This window comes from Lepidochelys kempii, chromosome 14, assembly GCF_965140265.1.
Source record: "Lepidochelys kempii isolate rLepKem1 chromosome 14, rLepKem1.hap2, whole genome shotgun sequence".
Classification (NCBI taxonomy): domain Eukaryota; kingdom Metazoa; phylum Chordata; order Testudines; family Cheloniidae; genus Lepidochelys; species Lepidochelys kempii.
Window position 1 is genome coordinate 39,660,208 of NC_133269.1, and position 27,418 is coordinate 39,687,625.

General features: G+C 51.2%; 2 protein-coding genes and 1 non-coding gene across 7 annotated transcripts in view; 2 read left to right on the top strand and 1 right to left on the bottom strand.

Moving 5' to 3' along the window:
• LOC140898045 (uncharacterized) overlaps window positions 1-27,418 on the top strand; it is a 129,315-nt gene that overhangs the window by 99,270 nt on the left and 2,627 nt on the right. For 2 of the 5 annotated variants that reach the window (XM_073311470.1, XM_073311474.1), the window contains exons 1-4: window positions 21,858-21,938; window positions 23,623-24,246; window positions 26,243-26,330; window positions 26,828-26,954. In XM_073311470.1, the coding sequence (XP_073167571.1) occupies window positions 26,307-26,330; window positions 26,828-26,954 (151 nt within the window). In that variant the 5' untranslated portion in view covers window positions 21,858-21,938; window positions 23,623-24,246; window positions 26,243-26,306. Of the gene's footprint in view, window positions 1-21,852; window positions 21,939-23,622; window positions 24,247-24,673; window positions 25,568-26,242; window positions 26,331-26,827; window positions 26,955-27,418 lie in introns of those variants that run through there. The other 3 variants (XM_073311472.1, XM_073311471.1, XM_073311473.1) reach the window with 3 other exon arrangements.
• LOC140898031 (uncharacterized) lies at window positions 1,145-11,918 on the top strand. The gene is made up of 5 exons (XM_073311426.1): window positions 1,145-1,356; window positions 7,413-7,583; window positions 8,065-8,191; window positions 8,776-8,925; window positions 9,259-11,918. Exons 2-5 carry the CDS (start codon window positions 7,461-7,463, stop codon window positions 11,640-11,642), a joined length of 2,784 nt encoding a protein of 927 aa, XP_073167527.1. The 5' UTR covers window positions 1,145-1,356; window positions 7,413-7,460; the 3' UTR covers window positions 11,643-11,918.
• On the bottom strand, window positions 21,450-21,521 carry TRNAD-GUC (transfer RNA aspartic acid (anticodon GUC)). The gene has a single exon. It is a non-coding gene; the product is annotated as a tRNA-Asp (tRNA).

Sequence of the window (27,418 nt, forward strand, 5' to 3'; positions counted from 1 at the left end):
AATCCGACCCCTTTGTGTGTGTGTGTGGGGGGGGATGACCCACTAATTATTGAGTTTGTCCAGCACAGTGAATAGACTGAGCAGTCCAAGATGCAGATTCCCGGGGTGCAAGGCTGGGAGTAGAAAACTGGCTGATGTTGCTGTGCCGTTTAGTAACTTCATGAGTGTCTGGCTAGTCACACTCAGTACAGTGCAGCCAGGAGTGAGTTTGAAGGCTGGTGGCTGTGTGTGAGCAGAGCGTGGAGGGGTTTGTTGTTCGCACAGGGCAGCAGTGTAAAACATGCCCTGGGATGCAGAATTCAGCAGTTCAACAGTCCAGATTTGTACCCTGGGGTATGTCTCACACCCGCTGTCTCCTGGGACCCACCAGCATGGCACCGTTGGGCTTTCATCATCCTGATCCTGAAAGGCAAGCTAAGCAGGGCAAACCAGTGAAGGGGAACCAGCCGACATCCTCAACTCCTTCATCTTAGGCTAAATCTTGAACTCCCCCTGGGATGTGAGACTTGAGGTTCTGCTGCCAGCCTTCCCCTCACGCATCTGTTTCCTTCCCACTGGTCTAAACTACTATGCCACCCTCCCTCCCTCCCCCTTCTACTCTCTCTCCTTTTACCTTCTCTCTCTCTCCCCTACAAATCTGGCCCAGCCAGCTGAGACAACCAGACATTTTGAATTAGTGCCAGTAACCTGTGACCAGGGGGGCAGGTTAAAGCAAGGCCTTAGCGAGCCCGATGCGGAGAGAAGTTCTGGGTGAAGGGAGTGGGAGCGAGGACTCAGATCCTTTCGCTCGCCAATTCCACCGGGGCTGTGTTCCCCACAATAGCAGGACTGTGTCCCCCCCCCCACTTACCGGAGGGCATATTTATTGGTTTGTCCTAAAGTTAATTAAGTATTTTAAGAAAAAGTGTCAGAACCGCCACCAGCGAGAGTTGCTGGCCACACTCTGAGACCACGAAAAATTTGGTGGTGAGAACCCCTGGGCTAGATGCTCATGATGGTCCCTTGTGACCTTGGAGCCTGTGAGTGTAACAGGAGCCGGGCACAGGGATGCTGATCCTTCGGTGGGTTGACCGCTAGGACCCGGGAGCGGCTGGGGGGCGGCTCTGGGGGGAGCGATCGCGGGGCTCAGGCCCGGCCTAGGAAGTGACTCGCAGCCGCTGCGGGGACTCTGGCTCCCGGCGAGATCCCCGAGCCCCGGCGGCTGGTGCTGGGAGCCCGGAGCCCGGGCTGCAGCCGGGAGAGGGGAACCTCCAGCCGGGCCCTGCCCGCTGCTCCCCGGGAGCCTCTCCCAGGGCAGAGCCCCCAGCCCCCTTCCCGGCCCGGCCCCTGCCCCGGGGGGCCCCGCTCGGAAGGAAGGTAAGAGAGACCCGCCCCCCCCCCCCCCCCGTCACCCTCGGGCTGCAGGGGGCGGGTTTGGCCCCAGGCTGCTCCCAGCTGAGCTGGCTGCGATTCCCTGCCCCGGGCCCAGGAAAGCTGCCGCCAGCTCCCGGTGTGTGCGGGGCGGGGGCAGGATCACGTTACCGCCCCCCCCCCCAGCTGCTTTGTTTCCCTGGCCGCGCTGCTGTGGACAGAGCCTGCAGCTCAGGGAGATCCGAGGGGGGCAAATAGGGAGGGGCAGAAGGTGGGCAGAGGCCAAACTGGATGGACTGTGGGGTGCCCCAGCTGGGGGCAGGGGAAGGAGAGGGGCCCAGGGGCACAGTCAGGGCCTGCGGGGTGCGGGGATGGGAGCAGAGGCGCTGGAAGGGGGCTGGGATCCGTCTGAGGGTCTGCCGCGGCCACGTGGCCGAGACGGGCGCTGGGCTCCCTCCGGCTCGCATGGGGCTGCCGGAGTTAATGGTTAAGGCCGGTTAACCGGTCAGCCTAATGTTTACCGGCTACGCTTTTACATCCCGATCAGCTACCACATCTCCCCGTGTGTCTAGTGTAACAGTTCCTGTTTCTATTGCAGTGTTGTAATTCGAGTTCAGTGCTGGCTCAAACCCCCTTCAGTCTCCTTTGCTCCACCAGTGGGTCTTGCTTTAGCCAATTTCTTTGTCTCTCTGTCCAGCACCCTAGTGCTTTATCCCATGTCCCATTTGTCTACAGAACTTGGTTCCCAAATATTCACTAAAGGCCAGAAGTTTCAAGGCACCTAGATACTTTGTAATATGCCACTAGAGGCCTAAATCCTTTTGAAAATCTGTCCCTAAGGGCCTTAGAGTATGCATCCGATGAAGTGAGCTGTAGCTCACGAAAGCTCATGCTCAAATCAATTGGTTAGTCTCTAAGGTGCCACACGTCCTCCTGTTCTTTTTGCGAATACAGACTAACTCGGCTGTTACTCTGAAACCTCTCCTATACAGGGCTTCTCAAAAGGAACTTTCTGTGTTTTTTTGTTTTGCTAAGCATAGATATGCAACCCCAAGACAAATTGACAACCCCAAGAATTCAAACCCCGTGAGTTATGCACCCAACAGTCTAGAATTTAAATAAAGAAATGAATACATTTTGTTTTTGTCTTATTATCTTTTTGTGTCTGAGCCTTTGGGGTGTACTAGCTTCATAGGTTTACTGCTACCCCTTCCAAAAGGTCCATATATCTAGGATGGTTGTATAATCCTGTAACATATGATGCCATTTTACCCTTAGAATCATAGAATACCAGGCTTGGAAGGGACCTCAGGAGGTCATCTAGTCCAACCCCCTGCTCAAAGCAGGACCAATCCCCCAAATGGCCCCCTCAAGGATTGAGCTCACTACCCTGGGTTTAGCAGGCCAATGCTCAAACCACTGAGCTATCCCTCCTTCTGGGAACATGATTTCCCAGCACCCCCTTGCAATTGAAAATTGATTTTAAAACCTTATTTCTGTAAGTAACCCCCCATCCTGCACACTCGGAAGTGCCCACTTCACTTTTCTCTGACTTCATTTATTGCATGCATCATTGATGTGGATTTTTCTACCACATTGTTTGTACTTCTAATGGCCTATTTAAGTTCCCAGCCTTTTATGGATGCTACATTCTTTGTTGTGATCCACTTCAGGGATGTTCTTCCTTCTGGCACGTGTACCGATTTGTACGGCCCAAGTCAAATCATTTTAAAAAGGAATCGCTCTGTTTCTCCTTTGCATTGGTCAGGACACACACAGTGCTCACCTCACCCTTTCTTTTATGGTTTTGCAACGGGATAGCTAATGCAGGTTAGAAGAAAAGGAGGACTTGTGGCACCTTAGAGATTAACAAATTTACAAGTCCTCTTTTTCTTTTTGCGGATACAGACTAACACGGCTGCTACGCTAATACAGGTTAATTGCGCCATGGTAAATACGCCCATTTTCTTATGGACGCAGACTCTGCCGCTGATTCTGATGGTAAATGACCCATTATTGTTCATGGCCTGAAAACTCTGATCTGGATTGGGTGGCTACTACTCCTGTTCCTTTGCCAAGCGCTGCCTCTGAATGTCTGCGCCTGTTTGTGGGGGCGTCCTGGAAAAGAAATGAAAACATTTAAAACTAAAGAGTTAGCACCAAAACCTAAAAAGTTAGCACTCTCCCACCACCTCCCATGTTCCCTTTCCTTTCCTTCCTCACAGCTTGTCTGTATGCTAACAGTGTAAAGTTAATGCCAATAAATCCCAGGGCTTCAAACCCCTGTGTGGACGCTCTTATTCAGAAGTAAGGTGGCTTTAATTTTGACAGTGGCGGTCAGGGCAACCACAGACAAGTGCAGGAGACCTTCCCCCCAATACTGTAAATCGTCAGACCTTTGATCTCTTCTTGAACATGTTTAAAGCTTGGATAGTCCAGGTGCAACCCACATTTGATGTTTCAAGTCCAAAGAGAAGGCGCGAAGCAGCAGGGCGCTCATCTCATCTTCCCTGAGTGTTGCCTTGTGTAGAAACGGCATGATGATATTTCACAGCTTTGGCCTGTCAGCATTTTATGAAAGGGGTTGAGGTTGAAATTTAAGGTGATGTTGCTCCTCCTCTCTCTCTCTCCTGCAAAGGACAGGACATCCTTCATGAGCAGGAGAGCAAAGGCCGGATAGTGTCATGGCAGATCCTGCTGTGCTGTACTGTGCAGGGATCCCCTTTATAAGCAACTTGCCCAGACCAAGTGGGGGCACTCTTGTCCTAGGAGAATGAGCCGATTGATCCACAGTTTTGGTGCTTTAAACCGTAAAGACTCTCTGAGCTCAGCATCTCCCTGCTCGCTAACCACAGGGTAGCTAAACTGTATCTCTTCCGAATTAGGCATTGCCACGAAAATGTAACTTGGACAGACAGCATTCAGGGGTTTGTATATTTTTTTGGTTGTTCCCAGAACAGATCCAAGTTCTGCCCCCCCCCCCCCCCGCACTCCCCCTCCACACACCTGCCTTGTAAGCCAATATACAGTAACTCCTCACTTAAAGTCGTCCTGGTTAACATTGTTTTGTTGTTACATTGCTAATCAATAGAGCAGTGGTTTTCAAACTTTCTTTTTCGCAGACCACTTGAAAATTGCTGAGGGTCTCGGTGGACCACATAATGATCTTTCCAAATGTTGCTTGTCCCATTAGCTAACTATTGTAAAGCGCTTTGGATAAAAGTGCTATATATATAAAAAACCCTTAATAATAATTAATGCTTTTTTGCTCTACACATAAAAGTACACAACCCATATTTTAATATCAGTCGTCTTTAACCTTTCTAATGCGATGGATGTGCCCTCTCTCCCCTGCCATGGCAGCCCCTGAGCTGGGACTGGGAAGGAAGGGCGGATCTCTCCCTCTCTCCCCCACCGCAGCAGCTCCCAACCTGGGCCTGGGAAGAAGGAGGCTCTCTCCCCGGCAGCTGGAGCCCTGGAGCCGCTGCAGCCCTGTATGTCCCAAATTCCCCCACCCCTTCTTCTCTCACCACTGCCCCCTCCCACCCACCTCTTATTCTCCCCAAGGCCACCACCTGAGCTTACATGTGCATCTTCTCCAGGGTCCAGGCACCTAATTAGTGGAGCCACGTCTGCGCAGCTCCACTAATTAGGTGGCTGGCCCTTCATTTTCTCATGTACGGCTGCCCAGGCATGCACCTTAGAGGGAACTATCCCCGGGTCACCTGAATGGAGCTCGTGGACCACTGATGGTCCATGGACCACAATTTGAGAACCTCTGAATTAGAGAACATGCTCATTTAAAGTTCCGCAAGGCTCCCTTATAACGTTGTTTGGCAGCCACCTGCTTTGTCCACTGCTTGCAGAAAGAGCAGCCCATTGGAGCTAGCGTTGGGAGCTTGGAACCAGGGTGGACCAGCAGCCCCCCATCAGCTCCCCTGAGTTCCCTGTGTGGCCTTGGAGCTGCTCCCGTGAACCTCCTACTTGCTGTGCAGGGGGCGGAAGAGGGGTGCTGATGTCAGGGTGTCCCCCTCCCCTGCTTCTGCCCCCCTACCTCCACAGAGCAGTGTGGGGGACACGACAGGGCTCAGGATGGAGGGAGCTTGCTGGCAGCAGCTGCTATATCAACTTGCTGATCTACTTAAAAAGGCAATGTACTTAGAATGCGGTCAGCCTACTTTAAAGGGGCAATGCACATCTCTCTCTCACACACACGGTGTGTGTCTCTGTCTTCCACGCTGTCTCTCCTCCCTTCATTCGTGCTGCCTTGTAGAGTGTGAGGCTACATTAGCAACAGTGTTGTTAAATCTTGAGGGCTCAGCCGAGTGCTACTTCATCATTTAGCAGTAAGGCATTCCCTGGGAAATATCCCACCCTCTGCCTTCACCACCTCAACCAAGCTTCACAATCATCATTGCTGTGTACAGTATTAAATTGTTTCCAGAGCTCCATCGGATGTTTTCATTGCAGGCCAGCCACCTGGCATGGCCACTCCTTCTTTACTCACCTGAGAGCTGAGGCAATCAGAGCTTGGAGGGGAGGTAGGTGTTCACGACAGCCCTGTGTCACACAGTCACAGTCTCGGAGCTCTGGAATGGCTCTGAATGAAGCCAGGCAGGATTCTGGTGCAGTGTGTCACCCCTCGGAGCACACTCTCACCAGGACAAGAAGCTTCCTGGGTCTGACCTCATAGTATTCAGCACCCCTGTTCACACTGCGAGCTCCCCGCAGGGAGTCCACCTGGATGGGATACCTGGGGAAGCCTGACACACCCCTCACAGGGGCCATGCACCCCACCATGGTGACTCTCAGCTGGCTTCGAAAACAGAAGGGTTTGTTGGTCGCTGAGAAGACAGCGTAGAACAGAGCTTGTTAGCACAGAAATCAGGAGCATTCAGCAAAGTCTGGCTCGAAGGGAATCCAGAGTCCAGAGCCCTGGGCTCTCCCCACAGAGTCCTAAAACAGGAGACTGACCCGATTTCAGCCCCCCATCCTCAGTGATGCCCAGCTGCCCCTCCTCCGTGCTTTCTCTCCTTCCCAGGAAAACAGGTCACCTGGCCTCCCCCTCTCTGATTGTTCTCCACCACCTTCAGCTGGCTTCTTGCAAAGGACGGACTCCAGCTATTGTTTGTCAGGATACAGAGTGTCCGCCATTCTCTGTGCCCAGGCAGCCAGTCTCCAGTCACACCTGCCCTCTAGGGATGTCCACAATCACCTGTATCCCACCCGTATCCCACCCCCGATACTTGAGTAACACATGGGGAAAGTGAGGCACACACAGTATTCAGAAAAAAAACATTAAGAGCATTCCCGCTTCCTCATACCCCGCTGGAACCAGTGGCTGGAACCAGCCTCTAGGGTACCTGAGCCTGAGCCTGCAGGTGATGGAGAGACCTGGGGAAAGGGCTGGAGCCGGGCAGGGAAATGACTCTGCACAAAGGGCGCCTTTCAGGGACTGGCTGGTGAGTTTGGCCTACAAGGAGAGGGAGCTCCCTGGGTCTGCAAGTCCCAGAGCTGCTGCCCTCAGTGACACAGCCAGGTTCAACCCCCCGTTACCAGTGTCAGGGGCTGATCTGCCTAATGAGACAAAGGTCCATATCATTGGGGCAGTCACCCATTCTCCCAGGGAGAGGGAAGAAGATAAAAAGGGACAGTGGAGAGACTGTAAGGGGCAGTAGGAGCAACAAGCGGGGAGGAGGTTCCCAGCTCTGCCCAGATCTATTCCCTGCATCCACCTGAGCAGACTGACTCTCTTGGGAACAAGGGCAGGAGCTGAGAGAGGAAAAGCCAGTTGCTCACTCTGTTGAGCACCGCACTACTTGGGGAGATGGGGGAGAGCTAGAGGGGGTCACAGTACACTGTGGGGCAGTACCCTGAAGTGACTCCTTTGATTCTGCTCTTTTTCCAGCATTTCATGCAGAGATGCTGTTATGGGGAGGATTAAAAGGGTCCCCGGAGGGTTAAGTTCTCATGGGGGGTGGGGGCCTGGCTGGGGTGGTAATAAACTAACTGGGTTTGTTCCCAGCATGGCAGAATCATAGAATCAGAGCGTCTGTCTGCAGGGAGAGAGCCTGGGGGGAATCGGGGAGTGACATGGACTCCAGCCTCTCATGAAACCTGCCCAATCTCCCTGCTCCTCTGACAGGCTGAGGAATCGCATCCACGTTTCGCTCCAGATGGTCCCATCTTCCAGGAGACAGGGCAGGGAAATGGCTGTGATGGAGCCAGCTCAGGTAGGGGATTTTCAGGGAGCAGCTGGATGATGTGAGGGAGAGGCAGGGAGGAGAAGGGTGTTATAAACATTCCCCCATTTCTAAAACAAGACCCAAGCCCTCTGGGCAGGGCTGGGAAAACTGACCAGACTCCCAGTGCTGGAGCCTGACCCCACTGGCCAGAGGCTGCTGTGAAATACGAAGGGAAACTGTCGGGATTCCTGTCCCTGTCCCTGGCTCGGAGCTCTGCTTCCCGTATCTGCCTGTGGCTGGCAGGCGGGTGGGAAATGAGAAGACCCTGCCCTGCTCCTTGTGCTGGGGGGGACAAGGAGCTCTCACCTTCTCCCACCCTGCTGAAGCCACATGGCTCCTCTGAGCAGGGAAGGGGTGGGTTTCTGCTTCTCCAGCCCTCCCAGAGCTTCAATGTTTTGTTTTTTCCCCACTGTGACTAGTGGGATTCTGGCAGGGGCAGCACGTAGTCAGTGGGGGACTCTTGTTTCAGGGGCCGGTGACCTTCGAGGAGGTGGCTGTGTATTTCACCCAGGGGCAGGGGGCTCTGCTGGACCCCGCTCAGAGAGCCCTCTACAGGGACGTCATGCAGGAGAACTATGAGACAGTGACCTCACTGGGTAAGGGATTCCTGTCCCCTCGGTTATTAGAAGCCGTGGGGTCTACGTGTCTGAATCTGGTCAGGTTCTTCCCTGGTCAGTTGGATTGGGGGGGGGGGGAGGGTCACGTAGACCACAGCTGCAGTGAGAGAGAGACTTGCATCTCCATACCCCTTTCAAGGGAACAGGGGAATCAGAAACCTAATGGACAGGCTAATTTATCCCCATCTCTCCAGCTTTCAAGGGGCCAGAAGAAGGGTATTGTCCTGCCTTTATTATTTCTCCTTCAAACACCTTTCACCTGCCGTCTTGGGACTAGCTGCAGCCGTGGGGAGGGCTCTCAGTTCTGTAGGCTTGGAAATAGGCAGAAGCTTAGCACCCAAATTGTGTGTGTGTCAACGAGTCCCCTCAGCACATCTATCCTGAGACCTCCGGGTGCGGGTATAACAAGAACCCTGTGCCCCCAGATTTCTGCTTCTCCCAAAGGGTCTGGGTTACCACAGTCCCATGTAGAGTCAGGTTAAACTCAAGGAATGTTCCTAATGGCAAATAGTCTACCAGTGCTCTCTGCGCCCTGACCTTGCCTGATTTCACCCCCTGCTCAGGAGTCCCCATTCCCAAACCGGACCTGATCGCCCGGCTGGAACGAGGGGAAGAGCCGTGGGTCCCAGATCTCCAGGACTCCAAGGAAAGGGAGAACCCGAGAGGCACCCGCACAGGTGAGGCGTCAGGAAAGCTGGCAGAAAAACCATCAGGTGAGTGAAGGAAAAAGCTGGGACTCCCAAAATGTGCCATGAGCGAGAGCCCTCAGTTCTGCCCCTTCTCACCCAGGTCAGGGCTGCAGTCAGCAGGTGTGGTATCATGAAGGCAAAGATCAGTCACAGCTTCCCACCCATCCTGTTAGCTGTCGGGAATTTCCTCCCTGACTTGACTTCCCTGGGAGTGTTGGGGAGGGATGTGGAGGCAGAATTCAATGTCTCTATCTCCCCAACAGTCACTGTGTGGTGTTTTCCCTGTTTTCTATTCCCCTTTCTGTTCTTTCTCCCCAGCTCAGGAAGTGACTCCTGTCTGGATTCTCTCTCTCCCAGCAGGTGATAGGACAGTGAGTGAGAACAAGGAGGAGAATCAGCAGCAGGAAGGTCCTGAGAAAGTGGAACTGCAGGAGACATTTTTGAGAAGAGCTGAAGGGAATTTTTCCCAGTGCTTGGAACAGGGTGAAGCCTGGGGAGATCGACACAGATCAGAGATGCAGCTGGGAAACTATCCCGGGATGCAACTTGATGAATCCATTCAACATGGTGGAGGATGCAAGGATCCCAAGGAAACCACAGTCCAGCAGACAAGTCACAATGAAAAGAAACCCTACAAATGCCTTGACTGTGGGAAAAGATTCCGTTTCAGTGCAAAACTTAGTACACATCAGAGAACCCACACAGGAGGGAAGCCCTATAAATGCCTGGACTGTGGGAAAAGCTTCAGTGAGAAGCCAAGTCTTATTATACACCAGAGACTGCACACAGGAAAGAGACCCAATACATGCCTTGACAATGGAAAAAGTTTTACCAAAAGTTCATCCCTTATTAAAAATGCAAGAATCCACACAGGAGAAAGACCCTATAAATGCTTTGAGTGTGGGAAAAGTTTCAGTTTGAAATCAACTCTTAACATGCATCAGAAAACCCACAAGGGAGAGAAACCCCATAAATGTTTGCACTGTGGGAAAGCTTTCCGTCAGAACTCATACCTTATTGAACATAGGAGAATCCACACAGGAGAGAGACCGTATAAATGCCTTGAGTGTGGGAAAAATTTCATTTGTCGTTCACACCTTACTAAACACAGGAGAATCCACACGGGTGCCAAACCCTATAAATGCCTCGACTGTGGGAAAAGTTTCATTGACAATACAAAACTTATTAGACATCAGGCAATCCACACAGGAGAGAGACCCCATAAATGCTTGGACTGTGGGAAAAGCTTCATTCAGAAGATACACCTTATTACACACCAGAGACTGCACACAGGAGAGAGACCCTATACATGCCTTGAGTGTGGGAAAAGTTTCAATTTGAAATCAACCCTTAAAACACATCAGAAAACCCACACGGGAGAGAAACCCCATAAATGCTTGGACTGTGGGAAAACTTTCGGTCAGCACTCACAGCTTACTAAACATAGGAGAATCCATACAGGAGAGAGACCATACAAATGCTTTGGGTGTGGGAAAAATTTCATTAGCCGCTCACACCTTATTAAGCATCAGAGAATCCACACACGTGCCAAACCCTATAAATGCCTCGACTGTGGGAAAAGTTTTGTTGACAGAACAAAACTTACTAGACATCAGGCAATCCACACAGGAGAGAGACCCCATAAATGTTTAGACTGTGGGAAAAGCTTCAGTAAGAAGTCAAACTTTATTAGGCACCAGAGACTGCACACAGGAGAAAAACCGTATAAATGCCTTGAGTGTGGGAAAAGTTTTAGTCAAACTTCAAACCTTATTGCACATCAGAGGACCCACACAGGAGAGAGACCCTATAAATGCCTTGAGTGTGGGAAAAGTTTCAGTTTGAAATCAACCCTTAATACACATGAGAAAACCCACACAGGCGAGAAAACCCATAAATGCCTTGACTGTGGGAAAACTTTCAGTCAGAGCTCACAGCTTACTAAACATGGGAGAATCCACACAGGAGAGAGACCGTATAAATGTCTTGACTGTGGGAAAGATTTTAAGGAAGGTTCATCCCTTACTAAACATAGGAGAATCCACACAGGAGAAACACCTTACAAGTGCTCTGAGTGTGGGAAAAGTTTTAGTCAGAGCTCACACCTTATTGCACATCAGAGAATCCACACAGGATTACGACCCTATAAATGCCCTGAGTGTGGGAAAAGTTTCATTTGCCATTCAAACCTTATTAAGCATCAGAGAATCCACACCGGTGAGAAATCCTATAAATGCCTTGATTGTGGGAAAAGTTTTCTTGACAGAACAAAACTTATTACACATCAGGCAACCCATACAGGAGACAGACCCCATAAATGCTTGGACTGTGGGAAAAACTTCATTCAGAAGTCACAACTTATTAGACACCAGAGAGTGCATACAGGAGAGAGACCCTTTAAATGCCTTGACTGTGGGAAAACTTTCAGGCAGCACACACACCTTATTACTCATCAGAGAATCCACACAGGCGACAAACCCTACAAATGCCTTGACTGTGGGAAAAGTTTTGTTTACAGAACAAAACTTAGTAATCATCAGAAAACCCACACGGGAGAAAAACCCCATAAATGCTTGGACTGTGGGAAAAAATTCAGTCAGCGCTCATACCTTACTCGACATGGGAGAATCCACATGAGGGAGAGACCTTATAAATGCCTTGAGTGTGGGAAAAGCTTCAGTAAGAGCTCAGAGCTCACCAAACATCAGAAGATCCACAAGGGTGAGAGACCCCAGAAATAGCCTGACTGCTGGAAAAGATTCAATTTGACTTCACACTTCAGTGATCCACAAAACAGAGAGCTTGAATGTGGGAGAAGCTTCATTTGGTGCTCCCAGAGTATCAGGCATCTGAAAATCCACACAGGGAAAAAACCTCTCCGATGTTCTCAGTGTGGAAAATGCTCCAAGTGGAGCTAAAACACAGTGGACATTAGAGACTCCTCCACACAGCTGGGAAATTCTCTCAGGGCCCTGACTAGGGCCATGGTGACACCCATTTCCTCATTCCCACACATATCAGGGGTGTTTGGCTCCCAAAGAACCAGCTGCCCATCGCTGGGGTGAGGATCCAGCATCAGCTGATCATCAGCTGGTCAGTGACCTTCTGGCTCTGCCTGGTCTAAGCAAACCCCAAGCAGAGGAGGAGAAGCCCAGATCAGCCCCTCTTCCTTGCTGCCGCCCTGGCTGCTGAGCTGATGGGTCACAGATGGGGGAAGGGAGAGAGACAAACTCCTTCAGCCGCTTCCTCTGCCTGGCTGAAGTTCCCCCCTCTCCCTTCCCAGCCGGGATCCCCCTGATATGGAGATGAGGAGAAAGACACTTGGGCAAGGCCCCACCTTCGCTCTATACCCCTGTCCCCAGCCCCTGAGATGGGCTCCCACACTTACATGGCGCTGTTCCTTGCAGGGGGAGTGTCCCTGGGGACTGGTAACTGCTCCCCTCACTGAATCCCCCAGGGCGCTGGGTTCTGGGGGATCCAACATTAAGGCATCAGGGCAATGGGTTCTGGGGAGGACACTGGGGATTGAATGGCTGGGGCTGGTGGAGCTGGGAAGCAGGGGGAGCTGGGTGTTGGGGCTATCGAGTGTTTGGGGATCACGAGATAGGAGGTGAGGGAGAGCACAGGGATAGAGAGGTGCTGCTTCTCCTCACTCACCCCCTCTGCCTCTTCCCCCTGCCCCTTCTGCATTCAGAAAGTGCCACTGAGAGGGGCTGATTCCTACAGGGCCTTTTGCGGGAAGCCTGGAGATCCCACATCTACCTCCGCAGCATCAGCTCCTGAGCATCTGTCTATGGTAGGAATCGTGGTCAGGATTAGCCAGCGCATCTCTGTGACCCTCCACCAGATTTCCTAGTGTAAATTCACCCCGAGCATCTTATGTGTAAGGCTAAGAGTTTGTCATGGATATTTTTAGTAAAACTCATGGATAGATCACAGGTAATAAAAATTCACAGAATCCCATGATCTCTCCATGAGTTTTATTAAAAATATCAGTGACAAAATGGGGAGGGAGAAGGCTCCAGCACATATCGCTGCTTGGGTCTGGTGTCCCTTGACTGCTTACTTATGTGTTCTAACTCTCTCCCATTAGGAGAGTGATCACTAGTCCCTGAGTTTCCCCTTTGGGGCCAGATTGTCTCATTCCCAGATAGTCTCACATTACTCCGGGCCATGCTGAAAAGCATTTAGTTTTTGTTCATTTTCTCCCTTATGGAGCAGAATTAACTAGATGCTAAAAGAATAGGAGCAGGGACAGTGAAATATGGTGTTTTACCTTCTGTGCTATTTCAGGGCGATGGGGTGAGTCCGAGGGTTTCCCTCCTTCCCCCATCACTGTCGCACTCCACTCTCAACACATCAGCCTCTGTCTCAGCAATGCAGAGTTTTATCCTGACCCAATTCTACCCCTCCGCATCCCAGTGTCACTTAGCACCATGTCCATGGCTCTCCATGTTTGGAATCACAGTTTTGATGTCTGTGATCCTAAGTCAGACTGCTGAGGGCTTGGGAAGAAAGTGTCCCAGACCTGAGAGTGGGTGGGGAAATCCCAATGAACCTCAAAGCACAGTTTGACCTTTCAGATCTTATAGCCCTGTTTCCATCTATTGGTAAAATTGCTTCCTGACTTTTTCTAGGCTTAGTCCAGATCATTTGTAGATGGGAAGATTTTTCTTTCTTTCTCTTTCTTTTATTATAATGATGCAACTAATACAACCGAATAATGAGATGAGAAATTAAGCCGGTTTAGCCACTACAGAAGAAAATGGGTGCATTTATTTTCCTGATTTTGAGCCTTAAAGGATTCTTTGAGATTTCACTTTATGACTGTGAAAGTGTTTTATAACCCACCCTGGACTGTGGTTTTTTCTCTCTTCGTGAAGGCCATGAGGTCACATACTTTGATATTAGTTTAGTTGGACAGGATGTAGCTCAGATTTATTGAGGACTTCAGGAAACAAATGATCGTTTGTTGGAATTGTCCTTTATTAGATTTAATTTTAATTTTTATCTAACACTTTGTCAGGAGATATTTTTGTGTTGTTTAAAGAATGAGAGTGATCAATATCTCAGCACAGACATGGATGGTGCAAGTTAGATGCAGAGTGCAAGAGGCAGAGACTGAAATGGAGAATAAAGTTACTGCCTGATCCCTGCAGTGATGTGAGATACTGCTAGGAGAGGAAGAAGACAGGAATAACAGAGCTGGGAAACTGCTGGATTTGCTCCTGAGAGCCAAATGGCTAAGGCTGTGAACTCACTGCATCACAGCCACAGAGTGACTACACTTGGCTTGTCAGTTTCATGTGAAGCTGCCCCTGAAACCTAAAGGACCATGAATGACACCCCAAAAATGATAGGGGAAGGAGTCAGCATCTCCCTATTGCTGAGATGCCGAGTTTGGGCACAGGGAAGAAGGGAGCCGAGGATGTCAATAGACTGAGGCAGCCTTGAAGCCAGGCCAACCCCCATCGATGAGGCCAGAGGGAGATGAGGAACCTGACAGCCCAGCTGGTCACCCCCTCCCCGTGTACCACCGTGTCCTGAGTTGGGATGACAGAGACTCTCTTTGCCCCATTCATCCCACACTCATCCCTCTTGTGACTAAACCCCTGGTGCCCCATCTTCACCACTTATACACAGTTATACTGTATTGTGAACAATGTATGCCCGGTGAGGTATCATTGGAAAACTCGTGATCTGTTGAATATTGTGCCATTGAAATGTGTGTAAGACCAGTGCATGTAGAATGCGGAGTTTTCACTCTATGTTTGTTACTGGGGTGAGCATATTCCAGGTGCCCAAAAAGGGGACACTGATGAGGGGTGGGAACTGGGGGGGATGGAGATCTGGGGGGGGTAGAGTGAGGGGTTTTGGAGGGGGTGCGGTGGGGGTACTCACAAGGTGAGGGCAGCGTTGGTCACAGTCACAGTGGCAAGGGGCGGTCACAAGCCCAGAACGCAGCGACAGCTGTCAGTCAGCGCCTACCTGTGGGACTCCTCCCCTAGGCTGGGAATTAGGGCCTCCGTGGGTGGGATCCGGCAGCAATCAATCAGCTGCAGATGCTGGGGAATGGAACAATGAGTTGTGGATGCAGGGGCATGGACCCGTTGGGAAGCTGACCAATTAGGGCCGGTTCTGAGCTGCAGTGCATCTGCTCTGTAAACCCCCCCCAGACATTTGGTGTTATGGGAAAACCCCGCTCATGAGGCTCTCTCTGGAAAAACCCGGACATATAGTAACCCTACTTGTTACTGAAATATGTCGTCGTTCTGGGGAACGCCCACAGACTAACTCCTCAGCGATGACTAAGGATTGACCATTGGTGTTAGAAATCTATTATCTGGCCGTCCACCAATAGGAAGAAGGGGGGTAAACAAAGAAATTTACAATTCAGCTGTCACACAGTGTGGAGCTCTTGTACGCCATGGAGTTGCCTGACCCCATGACCCAGCAAAGACTTTTCCAGTAACAAGGATCGGAGTATGAGAAGGAGGAAAAAAGGCCTCTGGTCATCTCCCCTCCCCTATTTCAATTCATGGCAGCAAGATACCTTGAAAGTGCATCATTGAACTTGGGGGGGAGTGATCCTGGCTGGAGGGTTTTCCAGTGAGTTCAGGCTGCTGAATGCTTTTGGGTGAGAGAAATCCTTTTGCTTGTGCGCCAAACCTAACTTAACTCATATTAGGTTGATTTACAGCCACAACCGTAATGACTGCGGTAGCCAATGCCCACACTATCCTCCTTGGGTCGGTGGGGTGCATCCTCATGAGGAGCGCTTCCACTGACCTAAGAGGGGCCATGGGAAGAGCTGAGAGCCTGGTCTCTTAGCGCCAGCAGCAGGTCCCTCCCGGGAGCCTGGCTGCCCCACAGGCTCTGGGTGAGCTGCCCCCCTCTATACTCCATTCCATGGAAAGAGCCGGGGAAGCCACCTGGAGCTTCTCCCCTCCCCATTCCTGCCGGGAATGCCAGTTGGGCCTTTCCCCCACCACACACACACAGTTCCCCTCCTACACCTTGTTAAACATCGGGCAATCCACACAGGAGAGAGACCCCACAAGTGCTTGGACTGAGGGACAAGTTTCATACAGAGGTCAGACCTTGTTAAACATCAGGCAATCCATACAGGAGAGAGACCCCCCAGAAGGTAGCGTGGCCGAGCGGTCTAAGGCACTGGATTAAGGCTCCAGTCTCTTTGGCGGCGTGGCTTCAAATTCCACCACTGCCAGATTCATTTTGGGGGAGTGGGGGGATAGCTCAGTGCTATTGGCCTGCTAAACCCAGGGTTGTGAGTTCAATCCTTGAGGGGGCTATTTAGGGATCTGGGGCAAAAATTGGAGATTGGTCCTGCTTTGAGCAGGGAGTTGGACTAGATGACCTCCTGAGGTCCCTTCCAACCCTGATATTCTAAGTGCTTGGACTGTGGGAAAAGTTTCACACAGAGATCATACCTCATTAAACATGGGAGAATCCACACAGGATCTAAACTTCTGTCACACATTGCAAGAAAGTGTTAAACAACTCGCATGTAATTGATTCAGATTTAACCTTTATAAAAGTGTGTCCACCTTAGATAAGCTGGAGTTTGAAATGTAAACATGTATTGTTAAACACTTGGAAGAAGAGGGGTAACTGTAGTGGTCTATGTTTAGCTATATCTTGTTAGAGGTTAACAATTTATCCTAAGGGTTCCTGTATTCTGTTAATTCAGATATCAATAATTCAGACATTATACCCGTCGCCCATGCCACCTGCCCAATTCTAGCCCAGTCTCATTGAAATTGCTGCGGGTAGGGGCTGAAGGATGGAGGGAATGTGTATAGCTGAAATCCCCAAACTGTTTTGTAAGGTTAATGTTAATGGGATCTATTCCGCTCTCATGCTTGGACATTTTCTCTGGGGATCCCAGACACAGAAAAGAGTAGGTGTTACCATCTTGGCTACCAATCCCAATGGTGACTGTCTACACTAGCAATTCTCAAACTATGGGGCAGGCCTCCGAAGGGAGGCAGAGGAATGTGTCAAGAGAGGCGTGACCTCTGTGGGTTGTTTGGGTTTTCTTTAAAGAGCACTGGCTGTGGGTCCCAGGTGGCTGGGGCTGATGAAGAAGGAACAGGCCTATGTGGGAGGTGGGCTCAGGCTCAGGCTCTCAAAAGCCAGGTGGAGCAGCAGGGCAGAAGTCAGGGTGGCAATGGGGTGATAAGTCTGCTGTGAACAGCGATATTGACGAATATCACTTTTCACTCCGTCACCCTTCCTTCTGTGCTCCTATTGGAGGCCTTCAGAGCTGGGCGCCTCCCCAGCAACGACTCTGTCTTTAGAGCTGGGTGGCCATATATGTGCTTGTGAGAGTGGGGGCCTAAATGACCACAGATACAAAGAAGGGGGGGCCCAATGAAACATTTGAGAACCACTGGTCTACACTCTTATGGGCACCACGTTTACAAAATGATAAATCTTCTCCAAAGTATGTCTTGTGAAGTATCCTAGGAAAAGCCATCGTCTGCAGAATATTATTGTCCTGTTAAAATGTGTCTATCAGCGCTGTCCATGGAGCCATGAGAGTTTGCTGTATGTTTGTTACATGCTGGAAAGCTGGAAAACGCCCACAGACTAGCTCTTTAGAGACAATGGTACCTGCAGACCAGCTAGGTGCTAAGTGGCCCTTAATTGCTTAGCTGGCCATTCACCAGTAGGTGAGTTGTGAACAAGAGAGTTGCAAAGGCTGGTAGTTCACTTAGGCCTCAGACTGACTGGGGGTGGGTAAACCTCAAAAAGGAGAGTGGTACAAAAGAACAAGGGAGAATTGCCTCCATTTTTACCCCTCCTCTCCCATTTTGACAGAAGGAAACAAGAGGCTTGAAAGGCAACAGGGGCATTGGACTGGCGAGGGTGGATCAAGACTGGAAGGAAATCCAGCCTGGGTACTAAGAACTGTGAACTGCCTGCAACAGCAGGTGAGGTGGGAAAACCTGTTTCCTTAGCTTGGTAAAATTTAGGATTTAAAATGCATTTTTAAATGTTATTTTTTTAACTAGTTGTGATCTTTTACATCTTTCTCCCTTGCAATCCCTGAAAATCCCCCTTGCTCAAGTTAATAAACTGCTCTTAGTATTTTGTCTGGAGCTGTGTGTTTTCATTGAAGTGTTTGGGGGATTTGACTTGAGAGAACAAGGCTGTGGATAATCAGGCCCCTTTGTGGGGATGACCCACAAATTATTGAGTTTGTCCAGCACAGTGAACAGACTGAGCAATCCAAGATGCACATTCCCGGGGTGCAAGGCTGGGAGTAGAAAACTGGCTGATGTTGCTATGTTGTTTAGGTTTCAGAGTAGCAGCCGTGTTAGTCTGTATTCGCAAAAAGAAAAGGAGGACTTGTGGCACCTTAGAGACTAACCAATGTATCTGAGCATAAGCTTTTGTGAGCTACAGCTCACTTCATCGGATGCATACTGTGGAAAGTGTAGAAGATCTTTTTATACACACAAAGCATGAAAATATACCTCCCCCCACCCCACTCTCCTGCTGGTAATAGCTTATCTAAAGTGATCACTCTCCTTACAATGTGTATGATAATCAAGTTGGGCCATTTCCAGCACAAATCCAGGTTTTCTCTCCCTCCACCCCCCAAACCCACTCTGGCTGTGGGAGCGATCATTGGCTGGACTCAGCCTGGGCAGCAGGAAGTGACTTGTGAAGCAGGATCGCTTGAAAGACAATAGGAGCATCATTGAGGAGTGGTCCTAGCTGGAAGGCTTTCCAGTGAGCATGGACTCCTGAAAGCTCTTGGGTGAGAGAAATCCTTTTGCTTGTAAGGGGACATCTATATACCAAACCTAAGTCGAGCTCTATTAGGTTGACTTTGAGCCACCACAGGAATTACTGCAGTAAGCGATGTCCACACTACCCTCCTTGGGGTGGGGGGCCTGACCTCACCAGGAGCACTTCCACTGACCTAAAAGGCACAATGTGTGGAGCGGAGAGCCTGATCTCTCAGCCCCAGTGGTTGCTCCCTCCCAGGAGCCTGGCTTCCCCACAAGCTCTGGGTGGGCTGCCCCTCTCCCACTCCATGTTCTCTGTCCCCCACGACACACACTCCCTCTCATAGGTGCCGACTCCTTGGGTGCTGGAGCACCCCCAGGGAAAAATTAGTGGGTGCTCTGCACCCACTGGCAGCCAAGCTTCCCTCTCCCCTGCCCCACCTCCTCCTCCCGCCCTGAGCACACCGCGTCCCTGCTCCTCCACCTACCTCCAGCGCTTCCCACCCGACCACTGCCAAACAGCTGTTTGGTGGCATTAGCATGCCCTGGGAGGGTGGGGAGGAGTGGGAACATGGTGCACTCAGGGGAGGAGGCGGGGAAGAGGCGGGGCCAGGGTGGGGACTTTGGGGAAGGGGTTGGAATGGAGACAGGGTAGGGGTGGGAAGAGGTGGGGTAGGGGTGGGGCCTCATGGAAGGGGTGGAGTGGGGGCAGGGCCAGGTGCAGACAGGGGTTCAAGCACCTAGGGGAAAGCAGGGAAGTTGGCGCCTATGCTCCCTGTTCCCAGTAAAGAGCAGGGGAAGCCACATGGGGCTTCTCCCCTCCTCCACCGGTCCCCTCCCAGTTTGACACCAGACCACTGATAACTACTCTGTCTCGGAGTACAGTCTTTCAACCAGTTGTGCACCCACCTTATAGTAATTTCATCTAGACCAATGAATTCGTCCCTGCTGGTCAGAGCCGAGTCTAACCCGGCTGCCCCCTGGTTACTTCCCTCAACTTTGGAAAGCCAAAGTTGTCCCCGATGCATTCCCAACATTTATTGCACATTGGGTGCTGTTACGGTGGCCAGGTGCCCAGTTTTCGACTGGAAAGTCCAGTTAAAAAGGGAACCTGACAGTGTCTGATCAGATCTACTGACCGGACACCCAAAGTCTAGTTCAGGGGTGGGCAAACCTTTTGGTCCGAGGGTCACATCAGGGTGGGGAAATTGTATGCAGGGCCAGTGCAGGGGGTTGGGGGTGCGGAAGGGAGTGTGGGGTGTGGGAAGGGGTGCAATGTGCAGGAGGAGGCTCAGGGCAGGGATGCAGGAGGGGTGCAGACTGCAGGAGGGAGCTCAGGACAGGGGGTTGGGGTACAGGAGGGGTGTGGGGTGCAGCAAGGGGCTCAGGGCAGTGGGTTGGGGTGCAGTAAGGGTGCGAGGTGCAGGCAGGGGCTCAGGGCAGGAGGTTGGGGTGCACGGGGGTGCAGGGTGTGGCGGGGGCTCAGGGCAGGGGCTCGTGGGGAAAAGTTGGGGCAGAAGAAGTTCCAGCACTCCTACTGTAGGGTCTGGTTTTAAATATTACCTGGTTGGCAACGCAAGTCTCTAGCTGAGAGGCTGTGAAAAATATTAACAAACATACAAATATCACTTTTCCCAGCAGCAGACTTACTAGCTAGCAATAAATAAATTACAATGATTTTGATGTGTCTATGGATAAGGGGACTGTTGGCCCCCCACTGAAACTTAGTGGGCGGGGGGGGGGGTGTTGAGTGGCCCTCTCCCAGTACCAAAAAACAGGGGAAGGGCCAATGAGAAATGAAGAACCTGAGACTAGTCACCAGTGCCAATGGGGAGAGGCCAAGGCTCTAGGTCAGCCCCATTGACAGGGCAGGCAGCCAATGAGGGAGTCGGGGCCTGGGGTGCCACCCTTGGTGTGAGCTGCAGCTGCCTGCGGGAGAATGGGAAAGGCGGGCGGGGGCTTGGGGCAAGGGGTTGGGGAGGAGGGAGGTCGAGCATCCACCGGCCAGAGCGGAAGTCGGCGCCTTGAGCAGCAGTGCTGAGCCAGAGGGAAACTGGAGCAGTCCGGAGCTGGGTGCAGTGAGCAGCTGGGGAGGGCGAGGGGGGACCCTAGAGCCTAGACCCTAGAGCAGGGAGATACCCCCAGCCAAGAGGGCCCCATAAAATCTAATAGACCCGGCCCACAGGAGGGTTAATCCGGCCCTGCTCACAGAGCGGGGTGACGTGTTTTCCTTTCGCCTTTCCCATTTTTTCCTTATTTTTTTTTATTACTTGCTGTTTAATAAATTGCATTTGTTCTGAACTCAATGCACTGGTCAGGGAAGCATCCAAAGCGAGGAGAGCACCCCGGAGTGGGGACGCCCTAGTCTCCGTCCTCAGTGATCGCAACAAGATTGGGGGTGAAGTCCCCTCCGGAATCCTGGGTCCAGCATCCTCAGAGTTTTGGGGACTAGTCCTTGAGGTCAGGCGGGCATCTAGGTGAAGGGAGTGGGAGCGAGGACTCAGATCCTTCTGCTATTAGAGTCCACGGGGGGGGGGGTGTGTGTATAAGCCAGGAAAGCTCCCCACAATAGTTCCTCCCCACCCCTTAGCTAAGTGCATATTTATTGGTTTTGCCAAGCCAGGTTTTAAAAACCTCTAAGGAAGGAGATTCCACCACCTCCCTAGGGAACCCCTTCCAGTGCTTCACCGCCCTCCCAGTGAAATAGTGTTTGCTAATATCCAACCTAAACCGCCCCCGCTGCAACTTGAGACCATTGCTTCTTTGTTCCATCAAAAGGACTTTTTCCTCCCCGTCGGGGAATCGAACCCCGGTCTCCCGCGTGACAGGCGGGGATACTCACCACTATACTAACGAGGAAGTGATTTAGAAGCATCCCGCCTTCTACACCCATGAGGATCCCAATAGGACCCCAAAGCCTGCGCCTGTAACAAGCCGGACAGAGAGAGGCGAAGCCTAGAGCGGTGGGTTGATCGCTAGGACCCGGGAGCGGCTGGGGGGCGGCTCTGGGGGGAGCGATCGCGGGGCTCAGGCCCGGCCGCAGGAAGTGACTCGCAGCCGCTGCGGGGACTCTGGCTCCCGGCGAGATCCCCGCGCCCCGGCGGCTGGTGCTGGGAGCCCGGATCCCGGAGCCCGGGCTGCAGCCGGGAGAGGGGAACCTCCAGCCGGGCCCTGCCCGCTGCTCCCCGGGAGCCTCTCCCAGGGCAGAGCCCCCAGCCCGGCCAGGGCCCCTTCCCGGCCCGGCCCCTGCCCCGGGGGGCCCCGCTCGGGGGGAAGGTAAGAGAGACCCGCCCCCCCCGGCACCCCCGGGCTGCAGGGGGCGGGTTTGGCCCCGGGCTGCTCCCCGCGGAGCCGGCTGCGATTCCCTGCCCCGGGCCCGGGAAAGCCGCCGCCAGCCCCCGGTGTGTGCGGGGCGGGGGGGAAACCCAGGGATGTGGGGGGCGGGGGGATAAAAATTCCCCCAGATGGGCTGAGCCAGCTGCAGAGGGGCGGGGGAGCCAGCCCGGGCCCTGCAGGAGGCTGGGACAGAGACACGTGCGGTGGACAGGGATCGGGGACAGAGGGGATAAAAGTCCCCCCCCCCCCGAGGGGGCTTTTTCTCCCCCCTTTCCAAGGATCTTCGCTCCCAGGGCCGTGTCCTTAAAGGCTCAGTGCCTCGCAGAGCCTGGACAGGGCCGCTCTCCCCCCTGTATGTTACTGAGCTGCCAAAGGAGACTTGGTCCATTGAAATATTTACAGACACCCCCCCCACAGATCTGTCACACCTGCTTCGAGTGTTTAAAAGAATCCGGGTCTCAGTTTCTGTGTCCGTGTCAAGCCGCCCCTCGCTTCATCCATGTGTCCTAGTCCCTGTCCCTCTGAGTTTGACTCCCCTTGGAATCCAGTCTGGGCAGTTTCACTCCTTTACATTAGTTCCTTCTGAAAATATTCTTTGTATTACTCTGAGCTCTTCATCCTACACTTCATTAGTGTTGTGCGGGTGGACGTCTTTGTGCCCTGGAATACATCTTTTTAATGGCAAATAATCATGGGAAATATTAATAGTTGTGAGGAGCTTCAGCAATCACATCTCAGGGTCTGTTGTAATTTGAGTTCACTGCTGACTGATTCCATGAGCTGGTCTGAAAACTCCTTCAATTTCCTTTTGCTTTCGCCAATTGTTATTTTGTCTCTCTATCCAGCACCCTAGTGTTTTTTCTCATGTCCCATTTGTGTCGAGAACTTAGTTCCCAAATATTAGCTAACAGACAAAAGTTTCAAGGTTGAAGGCAGCTAGATATTTTGAAATATGCGACTAGTGGCCTAAATCATTTTAAAAATCCGTTCCTAAGGGCCTTAGAGTGTCTTGTATAAAAATGCTTCTCAAAAATAAATTTCTGTGAGGTTTTTTTTGTTTGTTTTTTTTTACTAAGGTTAGATATACATCCCCAAGATAGACTGAAACCCCAAAAATTCAAACCCCGTGAGTTATGCACCCAAAAGTCTACAATTTAAATAAAGAAATAAATACATTTTGTCTTTCTTTTATTACCTTTTTGTGTCTGAGCCTTTGGGGTGTACTAGCTTCATAGTTTTACTGCTACCCCTTCCAAAGGATCCATATATCTAGAATGGTTGTACAGTCCTGTAACATTCAATGCCATTTTGCACTCCCAGGAACATGTGATTCCCCACCACCACTTAAAATTGAAAATTCATTTGGAAATCTTGTTTCTGTAAGTAACCCCCCATCCTGCACACTCTGAAGAGCCCACTTGACTTTCCTATGACTTCATTGATTGTATGCATTGATGTGGATTTTTCTACCACATTGTTTATGCTTCTCATTCCCTATGTTTTCCATTTTTTGTTGTGTTCCATTTCAGGGATGTTCTTCGTTGTGACACGTGTACTGATTTGTACGGCCAAAGTCAAAGAATTTTTAAAACGAATTGCTCTGTTTCTCCTTTGCATTGGTCAGGTCAGGGGACACCGTGCTGACCTCACCTTGTTTACCTTTTGGGGAAACGAAGGTACTTTGCCTCTGCTCTGTTTTTGCGACTTCCCTGGTCCTTCTCACATGAACAGAGAGCAACAATACCCAAAGTCCAAAGGTGCAAACAATTCGATGTTTAGTGGGGTGAACTTCCAGCAAGCATGATTCCAGTTTCCTTCCTTAGTGTCCCCCTTCCCAGCTTTGACATCACAGAGCCTTACCTGTGTCCCTGTTCCCATTTCTCCCCCCTTAGCAAAACATGATTCCTATTTCCCCACCCCCATTCCCTGTTCCCATTCCCCCCCCCACACACACCCCACTTCCTGATTGACTGCAGACTATATAGTAAAACTTGAGTTCTGCTTAGCTATACCTTAACCAATCATTTTACTGAAATTTAACGAACCAATCCTAACATATTGTAACATGATTATGTAACCAATTATATCCCACCACCTTAATTAGTTTACACCCAGCAAAATTAATTATACAGCAGACAGGAACAATCACAGAACCAGACAGAGATTATGCAGCCAAACAATAGGGAAATGGGGACTACAGTGATAGAACAACAAAGAAATGAGGATTTTACATCCCAGCTATTGATAAGTGAGTTCTTGCCAGACAGGATGCTGTCAAACTAAATTTCCTTTTGCATCTTCTAGGCACTTCCCTTTCTCTGGAGGCGATGGCCATTATCAGGACGGGATTGTATTCTGCACCAATAGCACCTGATTTCAATGTGACTAGGTTGGAGTGTGAGGAGGTGACCGTTCGCGTCCCAGCTTATGGCTGCCTTTGCTGCTTAGCCAAAGGCCTTAGCCTAAGCACAGGGCCTCAGACTGTCACAGTGAGAGAAGGCCCTTACACCCGCAGACAGTGATTTTGATTCTTTCTTTTATACCTCTATAACTCGCCAAGTGATAAGAATACACCTAAATTCTTAGAGTATAGGCCTTTACAGACAGGCCTGAATATCTATATCCTCCAGTCCCTCTCACCACTTTCTCTTATGTCCTTCCATTTACTTCTTCAGGGCTTGTCTGCGTGGTCTGCTGTTAAAGGTGTGAAGTTAATCCACATGAATTTCAGAGGTTTAAACCCCTGTGTGGATGCCCTCAGTCAGAAGTAAGGTGGCCTTAATTTTGACATTGGCAGTCAGGACAGCCAGACAGAGACTTTCCCCCAAACACTACAAATTATCAGGTCTTTGATCACTTCTTGAACATTTTTAAGTTTTGTATAGTCCAGGTGTAATGCACATGCGATGTTTCAAGTCCAAAGAGAAGGAGCGAAACAGTGGGGCGCTCATCTCATCTTCTGAGTGTTGCCTTGTGTAGAAACGCCATTACGATATTTCACAGCTTTGGCCTGACAGAATTTCAGTAGATGGGTTGAGGTGGAAATGTAAGGTGATCTCGCTCCTCTGCTGTCTCCTGCAAAGGACAGGACATGCTTCATGAGCAGGAGGGTGAAGGTCAGATAGTGTCATGGCAGATCCTGCTATGAGTACGGACAGTGTTGGCCTGGCTGCTCAGTGATCCCGTTTGTAAGGAACATAGCCCAAATGGCCGCACTCTTGTCCCATGGGCGTGAACTATAAAGACTCCTTTGGTCTCTTGCCCTGGTGAGAATGTGCCCTGAGGGAGACACACTACACCAGAGTCCTGCCTGGCTTCATTCAGAGCCATTCCAGAGCATGGAGATGGTGACTGCCCTAAACACCTGTCTCCTGTCCACGCTCTGATTGCCTCAGCTCTCAGGTGAATAAAGAGGGAGCGGCCGGGCCAGGTGGCATGTGCCCAGTGAAAACATCCGATGCAGCTTTGGAAACAAATACAGAGCATGTCTGGTAACCGCCCCTCCCTACTTCTGGATGCTTTGGAGCAAGATCAGCCCTGTGCTGAGACACAGCATGACAATGTGTGAAGTGAGCTTAGTATATTTTTATTACACCTGCCAGACTGTGCCTCACACCTTTGTGAGCATCACACTCACAGACACCGACATGACCATCCCCATGTATGACGGGGTAACAGACAATGCTGTCTCTCCAAGTTACATTTCCCTGGCAGAGCCTAGTTACAAGGGAAATATCCACGGGCAACCCCCTCCCTTCCCGCACACACACTGCTCCCAGCTTCCATTGGATTTTTTTTAAAAGAGACAAACTCATGAACTTTGGGGCTCTGATTCTTGAGTGTTCAGGGCTGCCCTAGGTCTTGGTCTGATTTCCAGGCAGGTTTTAGATCTCAGCCACACCGGTATCAGACCAGAGTCACTGCTGACTCTGGCAGGGGGTGAGTGCAGATGGGCCAATGGGATCAGCCTCTGCCTGGTTGTCCCCAGGGGCTGCCGGGGGAGTCCAGGGCAGCTCATTCTTCAGGTGTTGTCAACAGAGGGCTCCGGCTATTGCTAAGGGAGAGAGGTTTACACTGCAATGGGGGGTAATCCCCAAGAGTGGCCTCTTTGATTCTGCTTTTTTTAACGTTTGGCTCAGAGATACTGTTACTGGGAGGGTCTAAAGAGCCTGGGGGGAATCGGGGTGCGACATGGACTCCAGCCCCTTCTGTAACCTCCCCCATCGCCCCTCTCACCCCAACAGGCTGAGGAATCGCGTCCATATTTCTCTCCAGATCGGCCTGTCTTCCAGGAGACAGGGAAGGGAAATGTCTGTGATGGAGCCAGCTCAGGTAGGGGATTTTCAGGGAGCTGCTGCATGGGGGGAGGGAGAGGCAGGGAGGAGACAGGGTGTGAGTAACCTGCTGATTTTCTGAGTAGGACCCTTGGCAGCAAAGGGGAGAGGGACATTCCCCATATCTGAAAACACGACACAACCCCCCTGCACAGTGCTGGAGCCTGAACCCACTGGCCAGAGGCTGCTGTGAAATACGAAGGGAAGCTGTTAGGATTCCTGTCCCTGTCCCCAGATCAGAGCTCTGCTTCCCGTCTCAGCCTGTGGCTGGCAGGCATGTGGGAAATGAGAAAACCCTGGCCTGCTCCGTGTGCTTGGGGGACAAGGAGCTCTCACTTTCTTCCCATGCCCTGAAGCCTCCTGACTGCTCTGAACAATAGGGGTCAGATTCTGCTACTCTGGCCTCCCAGAGCTTCGAGTTTTTCCCCCTTTCCTGTGACTAGTGACATTGTGCTAAGGCAGCAGATGCTGAGTGGGGGACTCTTGTTGTTTCAGGGACCGGTGACCTTCGAGGAGGTGGCTGTGTATTTCACCCAGGGGCAGGGGGCTCTGCTGGACCCCGCTCAGAGAGCCCTCTACAGGGACGTCATGCAGGAGAACTACAAGACGGTGACCTCGCTGGGTAAGGGATTCCCGTCCCCTTGGTTATTAGAAGCCGTGGAGTCTGTATGTATGATTCTGGTCAGGTTCTTCCCTCGTCAGTTAGATCAGAGGGGAATGTTTTGCGTAATGTACAGCTGCTGTGTGAGAGAGACTTGCATCCCAGTGCCCTCTCCAGTGAGACATGGTGTCAAAACTTAATGGACATGTTAGCTCATCCCCATCCCTCCAGCTTTCAAAGGGGCAGAAATCATCCATTGTTCTTTCTGTATTGATTCCCATTCACACACAATCCTTATTTACCTCCCTTCTTGGGAATAACTCCAGCTCTTGAGAAGGCTTAGAAATAGGCAGGGGTTTAACGCCAGAGCTGTGTGCATTAGCAAGGCACCTAGACGGCACAGATCCTGGAAACTCCTAGTGAGGGTGTAAAAATTCTCCTCACCTCTCCAGATGTCTGCTTCTCCCAAGGGGGTTCAGCAACCA